This window comes from Carcharhinus amblyrhynchos, chromosome 19, assembly GCF_965287045.1.
Source record: "Carcharhinus amblyrhynchos chromosome 19, sCarAmb.v2.hapA, whole genome shotgun sequence".
In the NCBI taxonomy this organism is placed as follows: domain Eukaryota; kingdom Metazoa; phylum Chordata; class Chondrichthyes; order Carcharhiniformes; family Carcharhinidae; genus Carcharhinus; species Carcharhinus amblyrhynchos.
Window position 1 is genome coordinate 39,875,793 of NC_137342.1, and position 19,977 is coordinate 39,895,769.

Genomic DNA, 19,977 nt, shown 5'->3' on the forward strand with positions numbered 1-19,977 from the left:
TCTTGGGTTGTATGACAAAATCCCAATGCAAGGAAAAGTTGTTCAATTTCATAGTGATTCTAAGATTACATATAAAAACCTGACCATATTAAAGCTGAATGATAATCCCTGGAAGAGAGATTCTTGCTTTGCTATCATGTCAAGGTGAGCCCTGCCCTGAATTTACTCAAAACTTCAATAGTTGTGTGAACAAAAATTGGGTTCACCAACACTTGACTGGTTGGTTAAGACAGTAAAAAGTCTGACAACACCAGGTTTAAGTCCAACCGATTTATTTGATAGTAAACTCACTAGCTTTTGAGGGGTTTCCCTCTTCTTCAGGTGAATGGAGAGTTCTGGCCTCAGACAGAACTGAGGCCAGAACTCTCCATTCACCTGAAGAAGAGGGAAACCCCTCGAAAGCTAGTGAGTTCACTATCAAATAAATCAGTTGGACTTGAACCTGGTGTTGTCAGACTTTTTACTGTGTTTACCCCAGTCCAACGTTGGCATATCCACATCATGGTTGGTTAAGTGCAGCCTCCAATCTCATAGAATCAACTTTATTTGCAATTATTGCAGGGCAGTTATGGAAATGGATTTCATTCAGATACTCAGTGAAGTGGGCAAATATTTGTTATCCTGGAGGTGGATGAATTTTTAAAACATTATTCTTGGGTTGTAGGTGTCGTTGGCTAGGCTAGCATTTATTACCCAACTCTAATAGCCCTGGAGAAAGTGATGATGAGCTGCCGCCTTGAGTTGCTTGCAGACCATGTAGTGTAGTTATGCACACAATGCTGTTTGGAAGGGAGTTCCAGGATTTTGACCCCGTGAAGGAATGGCAATAGTTCCAAGTCAACTGGTGTGGAGGGCAACTTGCCTGTGGTGTTCCGGTGCATCTACTCCTCTTGTGCTTCTAGGTTGTTCTGATCGCAAGGAGCTGAGTTTCTGTAATGCATCATGTAGATGGTGCACGCTGCTGCCACTGTGTGTCAGTGGTGCAGGGAGTTAATATTTAAGGGAGTGAATGTGGGGCTGATCAAGCAGGTTGTTTATCCTGGATAGTGTTGAGCTTCTTGAGCGTTGTTGGAGCTGTATTCATCGAGGCAAGTGGAGAGTATTCCAGTGCACGCCTGACTTGTTTCTTGGATATGGTGGATAGGCTTTAGAGTTGAATGACTCTAATTCTCAGCCTGTGACCTGTTCTGGTACCAGCCGCAAATGACTGGTGCACTTTAATTAATGCTAATCACTAGGATGTTGATTGATGGGTATTCAGTGATGGTCATGTCATTGAATGTCAAGGGAAGATGGTAGGATTCTCTCTTGTTGGAGATAGTCATTGCGTGGCACAATTGGTACTTGCCACTTAGCCCAAGCCTATTGCATATGGGCCTGGACTGCTTAGGTATCTGGGGAGCTGCAAATGGTGCGAAATGTTATGTAATTAGTGAAAATCCTGATTCTGATGTGATGGAACGAAGATCAGTAAAGAAGCAACTGAAGTCAGTTGGGCCTAGGATAGTATCCTGAAGAACTCCTGCAGCGATATCCTGGAATCGAAATGAGTGACCTCCAATAACAACAACCATCTCCTTTTTGTACTACGTGTGACTCCAGTCACCTGAGAGTTTTCCTCTGATTCCCATTGACTCCGGTTTTGCTTGGGCTCCTTGATGTCACCCTCAGCCAAATGCTGATGTCAAGGGCAGTCACAGTCGCCTCAGTTTTTGAGTTTGGACCAAGGTGCAGAGCGGCGCTGGTGGAAAACAACCTGAGCATCAATGAACAGGCTGCCAATGAGTAAATGGGCTTGATAGCGCTGTTGACAATCTCTTCCATCACTTCACTGATGACTCCGTGAGTAGATTGTGGGGGCGGTATTTGGCTCAGTTGGATTTGTCCTGCTTTTGGCAGTCAAATCATCCAGCCAAGTGACAAAAAATTCTTAGACTTTCACAACAAGAAAATTAAGGTTTTTCTTGTGCGCACGAGTTCATGAACTTCACCGGAGTTTCAGCTGTACCATCAAACAGTTGAGTTTTCAGTAGAAATTGGGCACACATTGTTGATGATGGGGGATTCTGCTGCTCAGATTTCTTCGTGTTGTTTTGGCTGTAATAGGGCAGATCACTGTTATCAATATTTCCCATTTAGTTCTCTGAAGGACTGAAAAAAAGTTTTTTGTGTAGTGTAGTCATAATTGTTATAAAGTGTTATAAATTCAGCTGAAAATTGTGTACATTAAGGGACAAAAAACATCAAATTGGACTACATGGTGACACAGTGGTTAGTACTGGTGCCCCTCAGCGCCAAGGACCTGGGTTCAATTCCCGGCTTGGATGACTGTCTGTTTGGAGTTTGCACGTTCTCCATGTGTCTGCGTGGGTTTTCTCTGGATGCTTCAGTTTCTTCCAACAGTCTGAAAGACATGCTGGTTAGGTGTATTGACCTGAACAGGTACCAGAGTGTGGTGACTAGGGGAATTTCACAGTAACTTCATTGCAGTGTTTATTGTAAGCCTTATTCATGACTAATAAAGAAACTTTAAAATTAATTGAATGACTAGTTAATCGGTAATGTTGATTGTGTGAGGAATTTTGGGCCTTTTGATAAATATTGTAATGTTTTTTGTCATTATTAGATAAGGAAAAGCAGTCACAGACTTACTTAGCTTCCATAATAAGCAATTATTTCAAGAATAATAGATCTATGAAATTGAATAAAAAGACACTGACCTAATTTATGAGGAGTAGTTTTATACTATCATTGCTCTGAAATGAGAATATAGGCTTGGACTTATTCCTGGGATTTTTTAAATATTTGTTAAAAATCAAGATTTTTTCACTGTCAGTTGAATATTGTTTTATTTGCAAAAGGCCATTTTAATTTGGATCAGAATTATGACATATAATAGGCAGTGCATGAAATTCCCATGATGCTGTGTCTTTCTGTCTAATGTATTTAACCCCTGACCCTTTTATTCAACTCATTAACTGCTTTTATATTAATGCTTCTCGAGATTGGATTCCCAAGACTGGCACCCATGAACCAGCTCTCACTATTTGCATTGCTAAATCCAGCAGTTAACTGATAAGGATGCCTCTTTCGTTGTTGAGTTTGCACAAGCATAAGGGAGCCAGATTTAACAGTACATTATAAAAACCTAGAACTGGCTTTGCGGATACCTGCCTCCAAGAAAATGGCACCACAAAGAATAGCTTTTGTAAAGCATTAGCTGAGTCGATCACACTGCACATCATCAGGGGAGAAATTAGTGTTTTTATTCATTTTTTGAATTTGGTGTCACTGATGAGGCCAGCATTTATTACTGGCCGCAGACAGTGACTTGCTGCAACATCGAGGACAACGAAAAGTTAATCGCATTGGCTTTGCTCTGGCGTCACATGTAGGCCAGACAGGATACACAGGGAAGATTTGCTTCTCAGAAGGACATGAACGACAATCCAATTATTTCATTAGTTTTCTATTGCAGATTTACTTCTTGACCAAGTTTAAGTTAGGTGGCACAGTAATTAGCACTGCTACCTCACAGTGTCGGGGGTGCAGGTTTAATTCTGACCTGGGGTCACTGTCTGTGTGGAGTTTGCACATTCCCCCCATGTCTGCGTGGGCTTCCTCCTGGTGCTCCAGTTTCCTCCCACAGTCCAAAGCTGTGCAAGTTAGGTTGATTGCCGTGCCAAATTCACTCTGGTGTCCTAGGAGGATTAGCAGGGTAAATATGTGGGGTTACGGGAATAGGGCCTTGGTAGGATTGTGGTCAGTACAGACTCGATGCACTGAATGGCAGTCCTGCACTGTTGGGATTTTATAATTCTACTCAGCTGTTGTGGTAGGATTTCAACTCATGTCTCAGAATCATTTGCCCAAGCCTCTGGATGACTCATTCAGGAACTGAACCATGACACTACACACCTCTGTCTTCCTGCCTGCCTTGTGCATCAAATTAACTTTTCACACATTTGCTGGCAAAGTCGAGTTGAGTGGAACATTCTTTGCTAAATTTTCTGACACAGCAATGTAATATTATGAGTCCTACTTTTTGCAGCTGTTTCTGAAACTCAGCTCTGCATGTGGTTTAAGCTAGTTCTGGCTGTTGCAGGGCAACTGGTAGCCCTTGTTTTCCACATTGAATGGCAGTATGATATTCTCATTGAACAGATTTCAATTGTGATGTTGTTTGTGTATTTATTGAGGGATAATGAAGATTTAATTCATGATAAATAAATATTAGTCAGAATATGTTGGGTTAAAATGATAACCAGAGCGTTAATAAAAACAACACACCGGAAATATTCAATAATGGTGTGGCACAATGGTTAGCACTGCTGCCTCATAGCGCCAGGGACCTGGGTTTGATTTCTGGCTTGGATCACAGTCTGTGCGGAGTCTGCATGTTCTCCCTGTGTCTGTGTGGGTTTTCTTCGGGTGCTCCGGTTTCCTCTCTCAGCCTGAAAGACGTGCTGGTTAAATGCATTGACCTGAACAGGTGTAATCATGGTTGTACTGCAGAAAATGCTGCAGTGAATTTACAGGCTCAAAGGTCCCATAAGCAGGAGTAGGGTAGGTGGCCAGGTAATCTGTATGTTGGATCAACATACAGAAGGACTCCTGTTCTTGCCTAGTGCCTTGGGACCTTTAACATCTATTTAAATGGACAGGGCCTTGGTTTGATATCTATATGTGAAGAAAAAAACACACTTCTAACAGTGTAGCATTCCGTCAACACTGAATTGAGGTACCAGTGTAAATTATGTGTTATTTTTCTTGAAATACAGGTTGCGTTCCACAACTTTCTGCAAAGGCAAGCATCCTCGCACAGAGTCAACCAGTCACCTGGTGAAAAGGTGCTGACAGTTCACTGGTAAATGTATCATAACATGGCCCTTGTTCATTTGGAAGTTAAAAATAGCTGCCCTTCAGGGATGAACATTGTGTTGTGTTCTTTTGCTTCAACATCTTTGGTAGAATGGATATGACACACAAATCTATGAAAAACTGGTGCATTCAGGCATAAAATGCTGAGGTTTGTGTCTGCTGAATCACACTATGCTGAATGTTAGAAAGGGATATGATCGGATGCAATGAATGAGAAACATTCTTATTCTGTTTACGCTTGTTGGAAGTTTTGTGCAAAAATCCCTGAATGGGAACAATCCTGCTCCATTCAAGTAGACCATTCTTGAGTGATACCATCTCTAATCCTCTGTCCAGATTAAAGACAACAAATCAGAACTATGTAGCTTCATTTAGCGGAGTTCTCCATGAACTACATTTTACTTGCATAATATTTACTAGCAGGTTTAGAGCAGGATTTCAAGTGATACCTAAGACACACTGAGACACACAGCTGTGTTCATTCATGATCTTTTAAGTGACTTCACCAAAAGTAAAATAACAATGGGATTAAAATTATTTGACATGAGTATGGGAGGTGTCTTCTGTGCTCACCCCTTTGCAACTGTGATAGGATGTGGTGGAAAGACCAGGAACAGGCCAAGAGCATGGTAAACCACTATCCAGTTTTGCATCCATTTCCAACCCGGCTTGTAAGGAAATAGGTTCCCTACTTTTGGAATCTTTGTGATTTGGGCCTCGCATTTTTGAGAACTGATGCAACCATGACGCACAATGGCATTTTTCTCAGCTAGAGGACACTACTTTGGTTACAAATCCACAGAAGCCTGTTATTTTCAAGTGGTGATTTTGCAAAGAGGGCTTCTGAGGTGCCATTGGCTTTTTTCCTTCGGGTGTGTTGGGTATGGCGGGCTGATGAGATCGGACAATTGAGCAGCAAGGCCACATATTACTGCATCAGAGCAGGAGAAATGTATTCCAAGTGGTTCATGCACTCCTTATCAGTTTTATAATTGGGTGACTTCTACTAGGTTATAGGAGTAGATTGCCAGAATATTTGCAGGAGTCATATCTGCAAAGGTCCGTGAAGCCCCAGTGTCTGCCATCAGTGAGGCTCCTTGAATGTAAATGTGTCTCAAGATTGAATGTCATGGGTTGAGGGAGTTGCAGTCAGTAATTCTCTAGTAGAAATCTGTTTGTGTAGATCACGGGATGGCATCATGTGAATGAGTTAAACTTCACAGGTGCTGCACAGGGGAAGTACTGGAGGCTATAGAGGGAAGACAACCATTGAATTATTATCAATGACTTATAAATTTAAATACATTGATCTTGGAGCACATTTATTTTTCTTGTATCGATTAAATGTTTCCAAACATGACACAATTGTTCACTATCCAGTACATGGATAAGGCACGGATTTAGTGCCTTCAAGTTAGAATAAAAGACCACCTAGCCACTAAAAATTTGTATCTCATTTAAAGATACAACATGAAAGGTTTTCAGAAGAATAAGGTGTTTAAGGTAGCAAAATAGTTTGGGTTAATGCAAACTTGAAGTATTTCAAGTGCTGGGGCAGCACAGTGGCACAGTAGCTAGCACTGCTGTCTCTCAGCGGCAGGGACCCGGGTTCAATTCTGGCCACGGGTGACTGTCTGTGTGGAGTTTGTATGTTCTCACTGTGTCTGCATGAGTTTCCTCCGGCTGCTCCAGTTTCCTCCCACAGTCCAAAGATGTGCAGACGAAGTGGTTGGGCATGCTGAATTGACCCAAGTGTCAGGGGATTAACAGGGTAAACGCATGGAGTTATGGGGACAGGATCTGGGTGGGATTGTGTTCGGTGCAGACTTGATGGGCCAAATGACCACCTTCTGCGCTGTAAGGATTGTATGATTTGGGGCTGATTAGTGTTTATCGATATGGGTGAAAATATCAATTGGTGGTGGATATCAAAATATTAAAATGCTGGAAAGATAGAGCATGCCTGTCGACAAGTAGAAAGATTAAAAAAAACTTCTCTTTCAGTCTTTGTCAAAATATATATTCTGCCCAGTCTTCAAGTATTCAACCCCTGTTTAATGTTATATTTAATGAGGTGATTAGGATTTGTAAGTTATGTTCTTTTCAGCATGGAATGGTGAGGGAAGGTCTACAGACTGAGGGAAGCTTCAAATCGTTTGGACTTAATGAATGTGCCTGAATCTTCTGACACTTAGTGGTTTTATGGCAAGCGGATAACTTTATTGAAATTTGCTAAATTATCCATTTAATGGTTTATATTTGATTCATGATTCATTCATATGGTATTCATTCAGCACCATTCTAATTTAGTTGATAGGCAAATCAAAGCAACTGTCATTTTTAGTTGAAAGAGAACTTGGGCCCCAGCTTGACGCAAGTGGGAACACTTCACCTCCCAACTTTTAATGCCTGTTGATTGTTTTGTACATATATCGAAAGAGCAGATTCAATGTGGATATCCTCATTTGCCTGCTAGTAACTAAGAATTGTTTTGGAGGCATTATTTTGAGATTTTCTTTTATCAGCAGAGAACAAAATACTTGCTTGTGACTGGATTATGCAGTGTTCAAGGACATAGGGGCATCATTGCATGAAGTATGGAGTACACACTTGTTTAACTTTTGATTGCAATTGGACCATCAAACAGATTTGGTTATCTTGTGCTCCTAGCTGTTGCCTTCTGCCTCTCTTCTGAAGGGAGTACCACTTTGTATGTCAGGCAAGTAGATCCACAGTGGTGATGCTACAGTAATGAGGCTACTGTCTTCTGCACAATGTATTATACAAGTAAGAGGAGGAATCTTACTGTCGGGATAGCACTTGAGTAACGGGACCACTGTCGAGTGGCATTGTGTTTATATTGGCTTTTTACTTTAAAGACTGTACATTATTGTAAACTTATCCTGAGTTATTGATGGCTGTTCAAAAGTGATTCAGTAATGCACTGGTATTCCAGCTAAAGATAATGGAGCAGGAAAGAAAGCGCGTAGGCCAAATAGTACTGAGGGTTGGAGACTGAAGCCCAGTTACTTGAGGCTACAGCTATGACGTGGATTGCATTTTGATCATGCGCAGATCATGCCCATGTTTTACAGCAGAACTTGGCCCCTCAAATTGTCTTCAAACCCCCTTGCCATTGGGCCAAGGGCCACCCTGTCAAGATGAACACCCACAGGAAATATGTATAGGCATCTGTCTCTCAACGAAGTGGTTTAGGCCTTGGAGTGTCAGGATTTTCATGGACAGCCCCAACACTGATGGGCTTGAGTGCTACACTGCCATAATAGCTCAGTAATTCAGGCACCAAGAACTATGGTGTGTGCATAGTTGAGTCAAAAGTCCACCTTAGCAAGTAGCTGTGAGGTGGTCCTTGACCTTTCTACAGGGCATATTGCTACTGATAAAAATGACCAAGAGATGCAGGAGTTATTCCAGTTTAATGTGTAGTTCTCTCAGATTGGAGATTTCATCACACTTTAATAGAAAAGCAGCAATCTGACAAATGTTTTAAGGCAATGATACAACATCAAAACCCACAACGTAAAGAACATACAACAAGTGGAGCATTTGAGATCCAGCAACTCACTGGTAAAAATTTAAGGAAAGGGTTAATGGGTAGCAATTGCCCTTCTGTAGTCTGAGCAATTGCCAAATTTCAAATTTCCAACAGTTCCACCAGATGGTGGCAAAAAAAATTACCAGAATTTTCCTTTGAGCATTTGAAAGACTTGCATTTTTATAGTGCACCACGACAAAAGCATTCAAAATATTTTGCGGAAAGTTTCTTTAAGATATATTTACTGGTATTTAGGTAAAGAATGCAACATTTTTTTTGGTGTGCAAACCAAGATCCCACTAGCTGCAATGAAATGAATCATTTTGTCTAATTCCATGATCAACAGTGTGGAAAGAATATTAGCCAGGGTACTATTCCACTCAGGAAGTTATCAGCTTTATACTGTCTTCAGTCAGTGTGACAATTGTCTTTCTAATGTGGCATTACTTGACAGTAGTTAGAAAAAGAATCTTGAAATAATTTGGCCGAAAAACATTCTGGCCATTCAAACTTATTCTGCAAAAATAGACTTCTAAGAACATAAGAACATAAGAAATAGGAGCAGGAGTAGGCCATCTAGCCCTTCGAGCCTGCCCTTCTGCTCCACTACAGGTTCAAGCTATTTAGTAAATAATGCCAATGTCTTTGCTTGCACAATGTTGTGTTAGCTCTTCATGTGAAGGACTGATTAGCATTGATCAAAATTTGCCAAATCAGGAGCTGAATGGACGTCTATTGCATCATATGTGAGCTTGTAGACAGTAGCTTTGTTTCTCTTCATTTTTCATTCTTATACTTCACTTTGTCTCTTTTTAACGTCTCAAAGCTTTTTGAATTCAATGGCATTAGTTCCTATTCTTGCTATTTTCCTGAGTTGAAATATTCCTATATCAACTCAAACTGTTATTCAAAATGCGGGGATGCCAGCGTTGGCCTGGGGTGGACACAGTAAGAAGCCTCACAACACCAGGTTAAAGTCCAACAGGTTTCTTTGGTAGCATGAGCTTTTGGACCACTGATGAAGGGGCAGTGCTCTGAAAGCTCAGACTATCAAAGAAACCTGTAGGACTTTAACCTTGTGTTGTGAGACTTCTTACTGTTACTCAAAAAGCACGGATTTGAAATTCCCATTATGAATGTGCCGTGGTGCACCTTTGTGATGAAGAAGCAATTTTGTTCGCATTTTAATGAACTAGTTTCATGCACAGAAAAGAACATACAAGGAGATATTTGCCACTACCTGGCACCTTTCACCATCAGGGTTATTATAGAATCCTTACAGTATAGAAGGTGGCCATTCAGCCTATCTCATTTGCATTGACTTTCTGACAGAGAATCCAGTATCATTCTTTCCTCCCCCCGCCTCCCCCCAACCAGCCGAATCCCGCTGATTGTTTTAGAACTTTGAATTACTTTGGGAAATGCAGCTATTTATTAAGTAGCAACCAATTGAGAATAGCAAATTCCCATTCATGGCAGATGAAGTGAAGAGTTAATCAATCTTCTGTTGATAGGGGGATGCATTGACTGATCTATTGTATTTCCTTTTCACAATATCATGAAATCTTCAGCATCCACCCCGGCAATTAAATGGTACCTTGCTTTAACGTCTCATCCAAATAACATCAGCCTGTTATGTATTCTCAGGTGCTGTGAAGGGTATTCACCATTCAAACAGATGGATCATAATATGAGATTGCTAGTTGGAACCCACATTCTCCCTGAGCAACCTGAGAGGTTTTGGTGTAGGCTGCATACAAATTGACTTTTTAATGCACATCTATGGTCATGCAAAAAAAAATGAAGGTGTCTCATATTTAAATGAATTGGTTACACATTCCAGAAATGAATTTGATGGTATGCTGGGTGAAAACCTGCATGAATACTTTTCTCAGATCCTTTCTCTTCAACGCCACTATCTCTTGCCCAACAGCATTGAGGACAGTGTTTGAACTAAGACTGTAGAGAGGTCAGGAGTTGAGTGGATCTCTTCAAACCCAAACTGAGCATCAGTGAGTGTGTTGTTTAAGTGCCACTTGATTACACTGTTGGTTCCCTCTTCCATCAGTACTAACTGATCCAGATTAGACTATTCAGCTGGTAATTGGCGAAGTTGAGTTTGCCCTGCTTTTTGTGGCCTGACATACCTAAAGTTTATTTATTAGTCACAAGTAAGGCGTGCATTAACACTGCAATGCAGTTGCTGTGAAATTCCCCTAGTCGCCACAGTTCAGCGCCTGTTTAGATCAATGCACTTTACCCAGCACGTCTTTCAGACCATGGGAGGAAACCCTCGCAGACACGGGGAGAACGCCAGTGACCCAAGCCAGGAATCAAACTCGGGTCCCTGTGAAGCAGCAGTGCTAACCTCTGTACCTGGGCAGTTTTCCACTTTACTGGGTAGATGCCAGCATTGTGGATGTAGTGGAACAGCTTTGTTGGGACCCAAATTCTGGAGCATAAATCTTCAGTACTATTGCTGAAATGTTGTCAAGGCCCGTAGCCTTTGAAGTGTCCAATGCCTTCAGACATTCGTTGACATCATTTGGAGTGAATCAGATTCGCTGAAGACTGGCATCTGATGATGCTGGGGACCTTTGGAAGAGGCTAGGATAGGTCATCCATTTGGCACTTGTAGCTGAAAATTGTAGCTTTTGCCTCAGCCTTATCTTTTGCTCTGATATACTGGGCAGTGCAGCCAGATGTTGGGTAAGTTTTTAACACTATCACCAGCCAGGATGTTGACAGAACCTGTTGCCTTCACAGTGCATATAACTGATAATACCATATGGCATGTGCCAAAAAGAATGGATACTGGAACCTATGATGTGCTGACCTGAGGAGAAGACCAAGTGGGATCATCCACTTGATACATTTAGCAGAAACTGGTTTCTCTTGGTTCCATGTCTGCCATTTGTTTTGTGAGTACTGATAATGGAATAAGACTTAAGGAGTCATTTGATATTTATCTCGTTTTAAATGGTCATGTATTCTTTGCCTTCCTTGTTTTGAAATACAGGCTTGAACATGATAAACGATACGTTCATGATGAAGTTAGCAAGATTCTCCAACGCGAACGAGATGCAGCAAATGATAGTCTTATAAAAGCTGTATTGCGGGAAAGAACACTGACTGAAGAAGAACGATTAAAAGCGAAGCATGCCGTAAGTAGACTAATAACCTTAATTTATTGATGTACGCTCTCTAGTTTTAGAACTATAAACACTAATTAGAAAAAAAATTGCTGTCAGCTATTTCAAAAATGTGCAACATCAGATAATACGACCCATTGTGTGTTTAAAAAATCCATTGCACTATCTCTAGTAGTCAAGTGACAGGTGAAATTATCAATAATTCAACCTTTTATTGTGGCTGCTGGTATTAGTTATGTATTATGGTATTGATTGCTGCTGCATCTGTGTTGACGAATGTACTGTACTTTCCAAATTCCTACCCTGAAAAATAGCTCTCATGCAATTTGGTAGTCTTTCCCTTCAGAGCAAACTAACAATTTTAAGTACGTTTGGTAAGTATGCATTGCAATGTGACTGATATTGTCTTCCACCATTCATGACTGGATGTGGTAGGACATTGATCTGATGTGTTGGTTGTGGGATCGCATAGCTTTGTCTCTCACATGCTGCTTCAGCTGTTGAGCAAACATGCAATCCTGTGTTGTAGGTTCACCAGGTTGGCATCTCTTTTTTGATATGTCTGGTGCTACTGTTGGCATGCTCTCCACACCCATTGAACCAGAATTGATCTGTTGGGTTTGATAATGATAAAGTGACAGGCATGCTGAGCCATTAGGTTTGCAAATTGTGGTTGAATACAATTCCAAGCTGATGGCCCACAGTGCCTCATGGATGCCCAGTTTTCAGTTGCTAGATCTGTAATGAATCAATCCCATTTAACGTGGTGGCATTTCCACAGAATATGATGCAAAGTGTCTCAAGTGTGAAAACAGGACTTTACCTTCACATGGACTGTGTGATGGTTCCACCTGCCAAAACTATCATGGTAAGAAGTTTCACAACACCAGGTTAAAGTCCAGCAGGTTTATTTGGTGGCAAACGCCACTAGCTTTTCAGAGCGCTCCTTCTTGTGAGACTTCTTTCTGGGTTTACCCCAGTCCAATAATGGCATCTCCACTTCAAAACTGTCGTGGATAGATGCACCTGCAACAGGCAGATTGGTTAGATCGAGTAGGTTTCTCTTTAGGTTTGGTTCCTTCACCACCGACTACAGACCCTGTCTAGCAGCTGTGTCCTTCAGGGCTCATTCAGTGATGGTATTCTTGAGCCAGCCTTGGTGAGGGGCATTGAAGATCTCCATTCAGATTGCATTCCATTTTCCTACTATCTTCAGTGCTTTTCCCAAAGGGTTTTCAACATGGAGGAGTACTGATTCATTAGCTGAGGGAGATGAGCACTACCTGGTAATCAGCAGGAGATTTCTTTGCCCTTGTTTAACCTGATGCCATCAGACTTCAGGGAAGTTGGTATTAAGGACTGCCAGGGCAAGTTTCTCTCTATTATGTACTGCTTTTCTTCTACCTCTGGTGGGTCTGGACTGTTGGTGGAACAGAACATGACTGAGACTGACCAAGCTCAATCTTTGACCAAGCCACCCCAGAGCAAGATCCAGTTTCCCCCTCAATAAAAATCAACCAAGAAATCTCCCAAATGTGGAACATTTTCCCTACCTGGGGAGTCATCTCTCATCTAAGACTGACATTGACACGAAGATCTAACACTGTATCCAATCCACAAGTGCCACCTTCGGATGATAATCTTCGACCACCACAACCTGTGTGCTGATACTAATGTCCTTGTTTACTAGACATTCATCCACCCAGTTCTTCTATATGGATCAGAAACTTGGATTACGTGCAGATGCTACCTCAAGGCTCTGGAGTGGTGTCATCAAGACTGTCTGAGATTCTCTGCATCAGTTGGTTCTAACATCTGTGTCTTCAAACATGCCAAGAGCACCAGCAGTGAGGCCATGATCATCCAAGACCAATCTTCATTGGGGCAGCCATGTGCTTAGATGCCAAAGTCCTAACTGCTAAAGCAAATCTTCTTTACCTTGATCAGGAAAGGCACCCGATCAAGAGGAGGACAAAGGAAGTGCTTTAAAGACACCCTGAAGGCTCACCTCAAGAAACCCAAAATAGACATCAACATCTGGGAGAAACAAAAACAGAAAATGCTGGAAAATCTCAATGGGTCTGACAGTACTGTGGTGAGAGAATGTGGCCAACATTTCGAGCCTGGATGACTCTTCAGAACGTCTGGAAGATCCTTACTCAGAAGAAACCTCACTGGAGGAACCTCGTAATTCAAGTGCGCAATTTTTTGAGACTGCAAGAGGAGGTCCTAAGAAAGGATTGCTAGCAATCTCGAATCCACTGACCAATTCCACCTCCCAGCAACACTTACCAGATGTGCAGTGGGCAGGTGTGGCTCTAGGATCAGGCTAATGAAGGATCACGAGAACCCACAAAACCTATGACCAGTAACAGAGTTTCCTCAATGGGTGATCACTAAAGAAGGAGGAGCAACAGAATATACTCAAGGATAGTGATGGCATCTGGGATATTGTCTGAGAGTTATGATTTGGTGAGTATAACTGTTTTGGCCTTTTGCTCAACTAATCTTTGCTACATCTCTCTGCATAAGCTTGTTGATAAGAAGGAGAATTTGCAGATTAAGCTGAGTTCTGTGTGCTGTTGCCATTTCCACTGTCCAAGTCACTGTCAGGTTGTCACCAAATAGAATAGAATCCCCACAATGCAGAAAGAGGCCATTCAGCCCATTGAGTCTGCACAGACAAGAAGCCTACCCAGGCTTTACCCCACGTATTTACTCTGCTAATCTCCCTGACACTAAAGCACAATTTTCGCATAACAAATACACCTAACCCACACATGTTTTTGCGCTCTGGGCGGAAACCAGAGCACCCGGAGGAAACCCATGCAGACACGGGAAAATGTGCAAACTTCACTAAGACACTTACCCAGTGCTGAAATTTAACCTGGGATCCTGTGAGACAGCAGTGCCATTGTGTTACTGTGTCCGCCTGGTTTCCTCCCTTTTCAACTTTTCTGTAGTACTACAACTCAGTGGCTCACCAGGCCATTTCACAAGGCAATTAAGAGTCAAGCACATGGTGTGGAATCTCAGGATAATTCGAGATCAGTTTCAGTTATGATGTCTCCATCACAAAATAAGGTGTTAACATTGTGTTCCTATGCTGCAGCTGTTAATAGAAATTGCGTGGGTGTGGACATTAGGTGAGGTGAGGTTGTGCCTCAGCTCTGATGACTGTCTTAGCTGAAAACCGTGTGAACATTTGCAGCCCAGGTATCCTGAATGACTGTTCAAAAAAAACTGAGAGGTAATTGCAGGCACGCGGACAGAACTGCACTGTCGGATAAGTTACTATCTTCAGAAGGGTGGGGGAGGAAGGAAGTTTCCTTTTAAGCCTTTGTGAATAACTGTCCTTGACCAAGGAGGTCCGAATAAAATGCATTGAAGAAGTTGCACGTGAGGTAATCTAAAGCATGGCTGCCCAACTTGAACCACGTCCTTTTTCCTGATCACATCAGCCCTCTCTGACCTTTATTGACTCCCAGCCAAGTCATGTCCTGATTTTAAAATTCCCGTCCTTGATTTTAATTCCCTTCATGGCCTCATCTCTTTCTCTGTAATTCTTCCAAGATATCAGTGCTCCTCTAATTCAGGCCCCTTTAGCATCTGTTGCCACTGCCTTAAAACATGGAATATGCCTCTCTTCCTCACCAGTTCGCTTACCTCTTTTAAGATACTCCTTAAAACCAAAATATTTGACCGAGCTTTTGGTAATCTGATCTAATGTTTGCTCATGGCTTTGTTTTATTTTGTTCTATAATGTTCCTACAAATTACCTTGGGACGTTTGATTCATTACATTTAAGACACTAAATGAATATGAGTTGTTAAATGCTAACTCGTTACTGTGCTACCACTTCTTGTTTCGTAGTCACCCTACTTCTTCACAACTTGGTTTATATCCAGCCAAACCAAAGCATTCATTGTGCCTGACTTGACATTAAAGCACTCGCAGTGGCGAAAGTCATTATAGAATCTACAGCCATCATTTCTAAATAATTGCCTTTCAAGGGTTTTATTTAAACCAGGTTGCAAAAGAAGTATTTCCTCAGTAAGCATCAAAGACCTTTTCAGATCTGTCACCTTTCCACAGTCATGGGTCCATCGTTAGATTCACTGTAATCAGTGTAACAAGCTTGTTGTTATTTTAAACTATGCGATAAAATGCTTTTCCACCTGCCCATCTTTTTTCATCTCTCCTATCCCAACAACTTTCCCAGGCATAATGAATAATGAGTGGGGATAATCCATAATGATCTTTCAACGAAGAGTTGATCTATTTTATTCTTCAGAGATTTATGTAAAATACCATTAGCTTGTTTTATCCTGTCAGAAAAAGCTGATTTATTAAAATCGCCTAGCTATTTGTATGCTTCAAGAATTTTATTGCAAATGTATGTGATGCATACAATGTTGTGAATCTCTGTTTTTTAAAATATGTGCATACCTTCTTTTTTCAATATTGAGTGACTTCTGATGTTTGGCATTTCCATCTTCAGGCTATTTTTTGTATTGGCTTCTGACGGCAATTAACTTTGCCACTCCAAACTGGCAATAGGTCGCTTTGTGGAAAATCATTTATGAAGTGATTGGTCACTTCATTCATCATTCATCGTCCACCCTTAAAAATACAGACTGAAAAAGAATTGTGCTGTTTTTGATACAATTCTTCAGCTCTTCCTCTTGTTACATGCACTTGAAGGGTCAAGTCACCCCATTCAAAACATCAGCAAGCTTGAAAAGAGTAGGACAGAAGGCCAAATAAATCAGAAAGCAATGGTTAAATAATGCCAAGTTTGTGTAACTTGACTGAGGGCATTCACAATTTAATGATTGATGTGGTAGATTGTCTGAAAAGGAGGCCAGGAACGCAGTAGTTCCAATTCTCTCGTGCCTTCGCTAGCTTGCCAAATTTATCTATCAAAGGTTTAATTTCTCTGATAAACTTTTTAAGTGAAGATTAAATACTACCACTGAATTCCAAGTCCAAAGTGTTCTACTTCAGAAATGATTTTAAGTATCATTGCCTAATTTCATACGAGAGATAGCCCAGTGGTTGCTGAAAAGAATTTGAAAAGTCATGTGGTAAGGAGTAAAGCAAGAAAAATAATCTGTAAATTTTCACTGCCACATGCAAATCATTTATTTGCAAGTCAGGTTGAAGGTTTGCAAGTAAAATGAGCAATTTCCCAGCAAATATGGAACCTTTTTGTAAGCTATATTGCATTGACATAAAATCACTTGAGGCCTAATAAATGGTGAGTGAAGTCAGCACCAAACAAAAATCCATTGTTGAGGAAAATGCAGAATACGATTTAATACCATCTCAGTGTAATGATCCTATATTTTCAGGTGGACTAGCTGCTTTAGTAATTTGTTGAAATGAGCTCTCATTAAGCCCATTGCATTTCGGAAAATAGCTTTATTGAGCTGCTGAAGTTTCAGGCTGACTTCTTTCAAAAATAAATTGAAGGCTGCATTGTCAAATATGAGCCGCAGTCATTCTCATAATGAGACTGAATTGTAGCTGCACGCGTACTGGGCATGTTGTAAAATTATTTTTTGTGCTGTATCAAACGCATTGACTGAAATGGGGGATGAGAAACACTGGGGCTTTAACTACATGGGCTTCTCCCACTCTGCTCAGTGGAAATGTTGGGCATTCAATCAAGGAAAGGAAATAATTGAGGTGGAGGAGGAAGTTACACCAGAACTCCATGTCAGTGCATGGAGTGAGACACATCAGCCATGTGAATAGATGAAAGACATTTGAGTTTGTTCTCTTTAGAGTAGAAACAATTAAGGCGAGACTTAATTTTCTTGCTTTTTCTATCAAAATCGTTGTTCATTTTGAACACCTCTACTGTTTCCACTGCCAAGTAGACCAGTAACCAGATGGGACAGATCTGAGGTAAATGACCAAAAGAAAAGAGATGAAAATTTTTAATGCATTGAGTTGTTGGGACCTGGACTATACTACTGAAAGGCTGGTGGAAGCTGTTTCAGTAGTAACTTCAAAGGAAATTTGAAAATAAAAAATATGTCAGGCCTTGGGGAAGAAGTAGAGTAATGAGACGAATTAGATGCTCTTCTTAAGAACCAGCAGAAACATGAAGGACCGAATGGCTTCTTTTTGTGCTGTGATTTTGTGAAAATTGGTTTGGTGAAAATCTTACGATTGTGAAGAGAATTGCATATAATATTGGAAAGCTGTATGTTATTGTCAGAAAATAAGTTGCCTGATAACATACAAGGGCAAAAGTATGCCATGCTCTCTATTTGCTGAAAGGGCAGTCAAGAGCAAATGGGCATTGTTGAATGAAATGCAAAACTTCATGCCAGTGTCCAATTTCATCTGTCATTCACAATGTTGCATTGAATATATCTTCATTGTAGATCTGTGTAAAAGGCTGCAATAATGTGTAAACCTAAGAGTGACATTAATTACCATAGCAACGCAAATGCATAACCAATGCTGAAGTACAGTCACAGTTAAATCAAATCGATCTCTTTGGTTTGGCAATTCAATACAACAGTATTTTTCTCGCCGATGTGGCATTTATTTCTGTGTTGAAAATTTCATATGATTCTAATTTAATGTATTAGCTTCTAAATAAAATGCTATTAATCTTGATAAAATTGCTATCTAAGCGCGTGCTTACATTGATGTGATAAAAGGTTCCAAATTCTATCACTTACATTTCTCAACATGGAAAATTAACTTGGCGATAGCTCAAAATTGAAGCTTATTTCAACGGAACCAATTGAAAACGTTGTGCTTGGTGTTGTATGGTAGAATGCCAAAGCAGTGATAGCTGTTTGTCACATCTTTCAATGGAGTTATATGTTTTTGCATCAGGGAAGTAAAACAATACAGAGACCAGATAATAGGACATGACTAGTTTGTGTGAACCTGACCATGGGTGATCCGATTCCTGATGCAACTGTCAAACCCCCATGCACTGCACCACATTCACGCTGCAGCATCACCTCCTCCTCACTCCACCTCTTTCTGAAGCATCCTGTTTCAGTACTTCATCCACATAGCAATCCTTAACCTGTCACTGTCATCAACTATTTCTGGTTTGCATGGCCCAGTAATGTACGACATGCAACAAGTACCCAATGGTCAATTCACGGACTAGTTAAAAAATAAATCTCTCTCTCCACTGCCAAATCTTAGCAGGAGATAATCCACACGTTTTTGTTGAGTAATTTTGAAATACTGAATCATTGAACAGGTAATGACAGAGCTGAGGTGCGAATCAACAGATTAGCTGAATTATTCTCATTTTGTGGACATCTTGATCCAAACTAGTTATAGCCTGTTTACCAAGATTTAATATTGGAGGTTGTTAAACTCTGGTGAGCAAAATCATGTTTACTGGTTCAAGTGTATTTAGTTGCAGACTGAAGTCACCCTACAGTAACTTTTTACAATCTCGCAAAGCCACTTCAGAGTGACACGAGAATGGGAATATAACTTGCCAGTATTTGAAACCCTCTTTTTCCCCCAAGCCACAGGCAGTGGTATCACCAGAGTGTAGCATGAAACCCCCAAACTGTAACTTTGTAACAAAGAATGCTAAAAGTCCCTGAATGTTCAGCAAGGGTTTAATCTTTGTATGTTATTTCACTTTTTGAATATCTGTAAGATGTTCTAAGGATTTTTTCAATGTGAAAATTCTTGGTGCTGAGGAAATGGGACATTTTCCCATTTTGAGCGTCTAATGTCAGTGTCATGCAATCTTTGGTCAGTTAAAGGGTGGAGGGTGGATAATGTCCCTGGGCTCGATGGGATACATCCTAGGATACTTTGGGAGGCAACGGATGAGATTGCAGAGCCTTTAGCTTTGATCTTTGGGTCCTCACTATGCACAGGGATAGTGCCAGTGGACTGGAGAGTGGCAAATGTTGTCCCTCTTTTCAAGAAAGGAAATAGGAATGACCCTGGTAATTATAGGCCAGTTAGTCTTACTTCGTGGTCGGTAAGTTAATGGAAAGAGTCCTGAGAGATAGGATTTATGACCATTTGGAAAGATTCAGTTTAATCCGGGATAGTCAGCACGGTTTCGTAAGGAGTAAGTCCTGCCTCACAAATTTGATTGAATTCTTTGAGGAGGTAACTAAGTGTGTGGACGAAGGTAGAGCAGTTGATGTTGTATATGTGGATTTTAGTAAGGCGTTTGATAAAGTTCCCCATGGTAGGCTCATGAAGAAAATAAGAAGGTGTGGGATACAAGGAAATTTGGCTAATTGGATAAGTAACTGGCTGTATCATAGAAGACAGAGGGTGGTAGTGGAGGGAACATTTTCAGACTGAAGGCCAGTTGCCAGTGATGTGCCACAGGGGTCAGTGCAGGGTCATCTGCTTTTTGTGACTTTT

General features: G+C 40.9%; 1 protein-coding gene across 1 annotated transcript in view; it reads left to right on the forward strand.

Moving 5' to 3' along the window:
- Positions 1-19,977, forward strand: part of chchd3a (coiled-coil-helix-coiled-coil-helix domain containing 3a) — a 303,356-nt gene that overhangs the window by 117,979 nt on the left and 165,400 nt on the right. The window contains exon 4 of the mRNA XM_080207651.1: positions 11,457-11,601. Within this exon, the coding sequence (XP_080063777.1) occupies positions 11,457-11,601 (145 nt within the window). The remainder of the gene's footprint in view (positions 1-11,456; positions 11,602-19,977) is intronic.